At 44.5% G+C, this 7,782-nt stretch overlaps 1 protein-coding gene across 1 annotated transcript in view; it reads left to right on the top strand.

The window, feature by feature from the left end:
- The window catches only part of LOC123960211 (surfeit locus protein 4-like), an 8,213-nt gene extending 2,818 nt beyond the window's left edge, over positions 1-5,395 (top strand). Inside the window, exons 2-4 of the mRNA XM_046034857.1 lie at positions 300-343; positions 1,317-1,506; positions 3,320-5,395. Coding sequence (XP_045890813.1) covers positions 339-343; positions 1,317-1,506; positions 3,320-3,586 — 462 coding nt within the window. The 5' untranslated portion in view covers positions 300-338 and the 3' untranslated portion in view covers positions 3,587-5,395. The remainder of the gene's footprint in view (positions 1-299; positions 344-1,316; positions 1,507-3,319) is intronic.
- Positions 5,396-7,782: the final 2,387 nt, after the last annotated feature.

The raw sequence follows: 7,782 nt of genomic DNA, 5'->3' as shown, positions 1-7,782 counted from the left end.
TATACTCTCTGTGTGTACTGTGTGTGTACTGTGTGTGTACTGTGTGTACTTTGTGTGTACTGTGTGTACTGTGTGCAGTATACTCTGTGTGTACTGTGTGTACTGTGTGCAGTATACTCTGTGTGTACTGTGTGTACTGTGTGCAGTATACTCTGTGTGTACTGTGTGTGTACTGTGTGTACTGTGTGCAGTATACTCTGTGTGTACTGTGTGTGTACTGTGTGTACTGTGTGCAGTATACTCTGTGTGTACTGTGTGTGTACTCTGTGTACTGATGCCTCTTTCCTCCTGCTCTGCAGACGGTGGCCTACAGCATCCTGTGGGACCTCAAGTTCCTCATGAGGTGAGTCTGTGACCTTTGACCTGTGATCAGTCTGTGTTTAACACTCGGGCCCTCCAGGATCTCGAGGGCCTCTTTAGTGATTGTTGCTGCAGCTTTTCTAAAAACTTGTCGTGTTCTTGGGCGTTTTTGTTTTTGCGTCATCATTGTGGGAATAAGTGAAAACTTCAAAGGTAGATTTGATATCTTTTTACTTTATAATTAGGGCCGCACGATTAATCTAATCGTGATGTCATCATTACATCACGACGCAAGTGTGCGATTTTAATAAAACACACTTGTGTGTGTGCTCATAAGCCCCGCCCACACCGGGCTCTGCAACAGATGAGCCTACGTACAATGATAAAAATGAAGAAGACAACAACCTACCGTACCCCAAGGATTAAATAAATAAAACCAACCCACAGAAATGAAACAGCTGGATTTAATATCCGACTAGTGGTAAAAAACTATATGACCCTGTAATGAATGTAGTATTTAATATATAATTGTTCTACTAACAGTAAAGTCTTTATCTAACACGCTCGTGTGCAGTTTGCTGCTTCCAGCCGCCTCCTCTGCAGAGCAACACGCCGCCCTCGTTCTGTTTCACTGAAGTTATTCTTGAATATTGTTTAACTTTGTTCAAGTTTACAAATACACATTTCAAAATGTCAGGACTTTGTTCATTCCTTGATAATTAAGCGAGTTGACTCTGAGCAGCATTTGTTGCATTAAAGTCGAATCTTAATGCGACTTTTTCTCCACATCGTGCAGCTCTGTTTATAATGGTCGTTGAATCATTGAACAGTCCCTCCAGGACTTGTTCAAGTTCTGCTGGAGTCATTGGGATTTGTTAAATTTGTGTGGGGCTGAATAATAATCTAACAAATGATCTGGAACAGGACTCTGGAGTCTGGAGAGCCTGGTTGTCGTCTGAATCTGCACTTTAAACTTCACACTTTTAAATAGTAGTTTGGTTCTGATCCTCCTGCAGGAACCTGGCTCTGAGCGGGGGTCTCCTGCTGCTCCTGGCGGAGGGTCGAGGGGAGGCGCGCACCGTGTTCGCAGGAGTTCCTTCTCTCGGCCATCAGAGTTCCCCGAAGAACCTCCTGCAGCTCGGAGGCCGAGTCCTCCTGGTCCTCATGTTCATGACGCTGCTGCACTTCGATCTCAGCCTCTTCAGCGTGAGTCTCACACCTGAAACTACGGGGCAGATTATCTGTGAGCAAACCGACATGTTCTGTCTGCAGAGAAACTGGAACGAACACCGGACGATGAATCGGCAGCTTCGTTCTGTTTTCATGATCTAGTTTAAGATCGGGCCGGAAACCTAAAGGCGCTCGGTCCGGGAGCACCGGTGTGTAGTTAGCGTGTTAGCATGCTGTGACGACCAACAGCCGAAGGAGACGGGCCCCTGCTGTCGAGGCCCCCACAGAACAATCTGCCAGCTAGGGCTGCGCATAACGATTATTTTCTGTATTCTGAAGGAAAAAAAAGTTGCCCGTTACTCGATGAACACACCAATTTATCCAAAATAAATATCAAAAACGTGTCTAATCAATAAATCAGTATTTTATTCACTCGTCCTGATGAAGCACATCAGAATTAAGATGAATCCAGTTTCCACCTCACTGATGCGTTGCAGTAACAACAATAACTCGTAAATTCCGAGTTTCCACACGGACATATGAAGCGGCGGACCAAATCTCCGCCATGCGGCGCTACACCAGCAGCGCGCTTTAGCCCCGCCTCTCGCTAACTAGTGACTGAAGCGTCACGGCCAGTGCAGGGAAGCCCGAGCTTTAGGACCCGCCCTTATTGTTCAGGTCTTCTGTTTGCGAACACTTCCAGTGAAATACAACAGCGACGTTTCAAATGGTGTCACACAGAGGAGAACGTCACTGCAACAAGAACGAGCTCCGTGCAAACGCCTTTCAGCTTTTAACCCGACTTCAGACTGCAGGAAAGTTTTTAACTTTTTAAAGCAGGTCTTCAAGAAGGGATCCTGCTCATAGATGGAACAGAAGAAGAAGAACGCTGCACTGTAATCCATATTATTATATATTTATTATATTTTATCAGCTGTGTCTGGTGGTGTTTGTTTTATTTAGTGGAGAACTTGTTTGAAGCTTGCAGCAGATAATTTATTTCTTATGTGTAATTTGGATGTTTACAGAAGTTCATAACAAACCAGCAGCAATTTAATGTTTGCATTTTTTCCTAACTGTACCGAAAATAAAGCGAACCAGGGTTTTTGTTTACCGTTAGGCCACTAATATATAAATATACATTTTAACGGACTACGAGTCCTCGTGCTGATAACGCGCCGTGCTCGTGTGGAGACACAGTAAACAGGATGTGAAGCTCTCGCTGTGGAGCGTCTGTCTGAAATACTCCCGAACTTTAGCCGGCCGAAGGCTCGGTTTGGTAGCTGGAGGTTGATCGATGGCCCCAGATCTGCCGCCGGCGCAGATAAGAGACACATTAAGACGCATTTCCTTTCCTGTGTGGTGCCCATTTAATTATTAGTTTTATCTGCACGTTGACTTGTTGATGTTTTCTACAGACTTTTTATTTTATTTACAGTGATTATTGATAAAACTGCTGTGTGAGGCCGAATCTTATTTTATTTTTAATTGTTTGTGTGTAACCTTGACTGGAAAGCATTATGTTACCTAGAAGTGTTATTAAATTATAATTTATTATTATTATCCTCAGTTTTAACATTATTTCAGGTCATATCATGTCATTAGTTTAAAGGTAAAGAAGTTCTGTCCTCCTGTCTGTCGGCCTCACACAGCCCTGGTGGTGCGTTCAAGGACACTCTGACAGCTGACTGCTGACCTCTGAGAAGCATCACAGTGTTGGTGTGATGAATCTGTTGTTCAGCAGCAGAGTCTGAAAATTCAGAGCCTCCTTGAATGCACCAAAAGGAAGCTGTCCTCTCAGGTATGAACCACTGTGAAACACTGTGCCCCGCCGACCTTGTGTGCTCAGGTCCTGCAGAACCTGGTGGGGACGGCCCTCATCGTGCTGGTGGCGGTGGGCTTCAAGACGAAGCTGGCGGCTCTGACTCTGGTCGCCTGGCTGCTCTGCATCAACTTCACCTTCAACGCCTTCTGGAGCATCCCGTCGTACAAACCCATGCACGACTTCCTCAAGTACGACTTCTTCCAGACCACGTCGGTGATCGGAGGCCTGCTGCTGGTGGTGGCCCTGGGGCCCGGGGGGGTCTCCATGGACGAGAAGAAGAAGGAGTGGTGAGGAAGAGCGGGGGCGAGGAAGCTGAGTCTCCGTGGACGAAGACGAACTGATGACCGCCTGTTCGCAGGCTCGGTTTGTTTTCAGTAGCAGATCATGCTTCAGGCTTTTATTTTGAAAAATCTTCATAATTCTTTTCTGCAAGAATTATAGACGAACAGTCAACAAGAAAACAACATGCGTATTATCAGATTTAAGCACATTTAGAAATATATATATATTTACATATAAATATTATAACTTTTTTTAAAACCTCTGTGGCTGCAGGGTGGTGGATACTTCCTGGGCGGCTGCAGCTTCGTAAAGACGTCACATTCTGCTCATCCTCATGTTCCTCACTTTATTTATTTAGCTCGTACCAGAACAGGTTTACATGGTGTCGCTGTCATCCTGCACGTGGCTGCAGCTCCTCTTTTCTGTGTTGAACGCGAAGCATCTCACTTCTAGTAGATCTTTGTTTGGAGCTGCACATGTGCAGTACCTCCGGTGAGGACGACTAGCCAATCAGAAGCAGAGTAGGGCGGGTCCTGACCAGCAGTAAGGTAGTCGTTAGGCGAGCGTCGTGCTGCGCAGGTTAGAGAAGGAAAGGCTGTGTTGAGTTCAGGAGCAGAGTTTTCTGTGGGAGATGGGAACTTTTTCACTTTGCAAACCTGTTACATGCATAAGAAAAGATCTATAACCCAATAAAGCAGAGAGCAGAAGCAGAGTGTGACCTCTTTAAAGCGACTGATGCCAGCTGTGGGAGGGAATTGAATATTTAATCTGCCGTACTTCATGATATAAATGAGTTTGAACTGATTTACATTAGTTTGAATTAGTTTCAGCTTGACTTTTTGAAGGAAGACTAACAGACCTGTTTCAGCTCGGGACGCACCGAAGTGAAAGCCGAAACCAAATATAATGAAAAACTTTCCTGAACATGTACTTTCACATTTTTTTTCATTTATTTAAAAAAAAAAAAATTTCCACTGCATAAATTAAATAGTCAAAATGAGCTTTTCCCTCACAGGGTGTGGAGAGACTATTCACTTACCGTAAAGGCTTGAATACGTGTGCACTCTTAATCTAGGCGCGGCTAGCTTAATCTCCTTCTCACAGACAGAAACACTCAGACGTGCTGGAGACAATTCAGGCGTCTGCAAACGGTTTCCACGCTGCCAACATGGCAACGGGACTGTTTGGTCGAATCTATTCGCTCTTTTGACTCATCAGGCCGAACGCACAAAGAGCTATTTCTGGTTGATAACTGTTGCGGCTGAACATTCGGTGCCTCCCTAGTTTCAGTTTGATTCGTCTCCGTCGTCGTGGACTTTCAGCCTCACTTCACCTCCACAGTTTCTAACGGCTGCTGCAGACTGGAAACCCGTGACATCATCACACCTGAACAAACCGGTTCTGTCTGGTTCCACCTGCAGACCTCTGTAAGTGAGTGTTGCAGGTTTTGCGTACATGTGAGACCAGCTCTGCTCAAAACCACGCGCTGATATTTACCCCCCAACTCGACCAATCAGAGTTCCCCTGCGTGTCACATGATGTGTGTCTTAATGTTTTCCAGACAGAAATATCCTGTTATCTAGATTCTAATGAAGCTTCACAGGGAGACGCTGTGCTGACGGAGGCGGTCCAGCAGGTGGAGCTGCTTCTCCATAAATCTGCTCCACACTCAGACTGAAGCATGAACTCTGATGCTTTTTGTGTCTCGGTGTGGACGGCGTCTCTGTGTCTCTGAGTATCTGTAAAGTTGTGACAAAGTGAACTAATTTTCTATCGTGTGTTTTTGTAGAAGATGTTTAATAAATCAGTGCAGCATTGTGACGCGTTACGTGTTGTATTTCTTTATCGTTGCTACACTTTATACTTTAATATCCAGGTAATTGTACTTTGTACTGCAGGACGGTGAGTTGACTTCTTGTCCACCAACAGAACGTTGATCAGCAGCTGAGGTGACGTTAACCTTCAGGTCCCTGTGGTTCCTCAGCAGGTGAATCTGTTGTTGGTCAAACGAGACGTGAAAGAAGTCAGACTGAAAGTGAATCAGAGACCTGACAGATTAAGGTCTGAAAACATGACTAACAGTACTGCCTCTGAGACTGGTACTACATGCTTGTACTTTTGTCTGTATAATTATTATTAATACTGCTGACACTTGAACTCCTCTCAAACTTCCCCCTCCAGCTTCTTCTTTCACGACGTCCACTATAAGAGACGTTATCAGAGTGTCCACCCGTACGGGCTGCACACAGAGAAAAACCAAGCGCCCCACTTGAGCTGAGCTCAGAGGGAGCAGGCGGCCTGTAGCTGCTGTTAGCGTTAGCCTCGACCCTCAGATTAAAGCTGCTGCAGCTGGACGCTGAAAACACAGATCAGCTGCTGCTTTCTGCACAAATCAATAACTCATGATTGCAGAGTGTGTGTGGTGTTCAGGTGCTGCCCTTGGCTGCAGGTTATTAGAGGACCTGGACAAAACACACCGGTCACTGTGAGTGAGTGTGACCTCCTCCTCCTCCTCCTCCTCCTCGTCCTCCGGCTGAAAGTGGTTTCTCTTTTCAGTCTGCTGTGACCTTTTCAGAGGAAAAGTTTTCCTGCACATCAGAGTTCCTGTTTTCACTTTCATCCTGATGCAACGTTTAAAACATGAGAAACCTGCTTATTGATCTGCCTCTTTACATGATCACACACCAGCACGCGTAAAACCTGTTACAGCACAAAACAGGTTTATATCTGTCTATAGATAGTTCAGTGTTTCAGACGCTGATGACGCTTCAGTTATGTGAGAAGCTGAGAGACTTTAGATTGCGAGGCTGTTTCCTGGAGGCAGCACAGGGCAGACCTGATGCAGATCAAACTCTGCAGGAAAAGATCAGAAACCTGGATCTGGTGTTCGCAGGACACGTTGTGCAGGTTTCTTTCGGGAAACGCAGCTGTCATATAACCCAACACAGAACCAGGAGAAATGTGGGTAAATTTACCTTTTTGGCACTTTTAACTTTACAGAATCTCGACATTTCTGTATTTATACAGATACTGGAGTTTTGAGCCGTAATCTTCGAGATTAAAACAACAAAAGGGCTGAAATATTTCACTTTATGTGGAATGAATCTAGAAAATATCACTTTTTAATTAAATTACAGGGGGAAAAATTAACTTTTCCACAATATTCAAATTTTCTGAGATGCACCTGTTAGTGGTTCACAATATAGTGACTAAACATCGTTACGTTGAGCGATGCTTCGTGTACGCTCCATATCGTATGCTGGTGTCGTAGATCTGTGACGAGGCAACTGGCCAATGAAACGCGATGATTAAAATGTGACGTGCGTTTATACCCTGAGAGCGAGAAACGAAGAGAAAGTAAGAACAACCGAGATCGAAGAGGAAACGAGTCACAAACAAGTTCAGGAGCATCAAAAATGAAAATCGTTGTCGCAATAATCGAGATCGATGTCACATTTGTGTCATTACCCTGATATGTATTCCAATTTTGTTTTGGGACATTTGAGTTGGACCACGGAGGCTCTATGAGGACAGTAAAGGTACGATGAGTAACTCCTGACCACATGCTCATATTCTTTAACCTTAACCAGATGTTGAAAAAAACAACGCTGTTCTCACCAGGTGACGGCGCTAAAACGAAGACTGACCTCAGCTGTGAACTCGTGTTTTTATTGGCTGATAGAAATAACGCACGATTACTGAAATGAGACCCAACCTGGAAACAAATCCCCCAAACTGTCTTATTGACCGCATGTAGCGCCGCCCTCTGGACAGAGTTCGCATGTTCAGGCGCACAGCTGGGAGCAGGTGAGTCATCCAGAGGTTGATTTTTTGTTTTATACACTGAATTCCTTTTGTGTTATATTTTTAATGATATATATATTTAGTTTGATCAAATCACCAAATTTGTTCTGAGGTTAATTTGTTCGTTTGATCGTTGGCAGCGTGGAGGCGGACAGGTGGGCGTGTAATCTGAAAATAAACAAAAAAACATTTTCCTCTCAAGCACACAGCGATAAAATGTAGAAATCGGTTTAAACGAGAGTAATATTATTTATATAACAGATGCGTCCTCCTCAGTGTTTCCTTGGTAAATTATATTGATCAAACTGATGCTGCTGCAGCAGCCGGCCACCAGGTGGAGCTCACGCTGTTTCAGATTCTCTGTTTCAGGAACCATTAAAAAACACACAATAAGAAGAAGA

The sequence above is a fragment of the Micropterus dolomieu genome, linkage group LG21, assembly GCF_021292245.1.
Source record: "Micropterus dolomieu isolate WLL.071019.BEF.003 ecotype Adirondacks linkage group LG21, ASM2129224v1, whole genome shotgun sequence".
Lineage (NCBI taxonomy): Eukaryota > Metazoa > Chordata > Actinopteri > Centrarchiformes > Centrarchidae > Micropterus > Micropterus dolomieu.
This window is presented reverse-complemented; position numbering and strand designations above follow the sequence as displayed.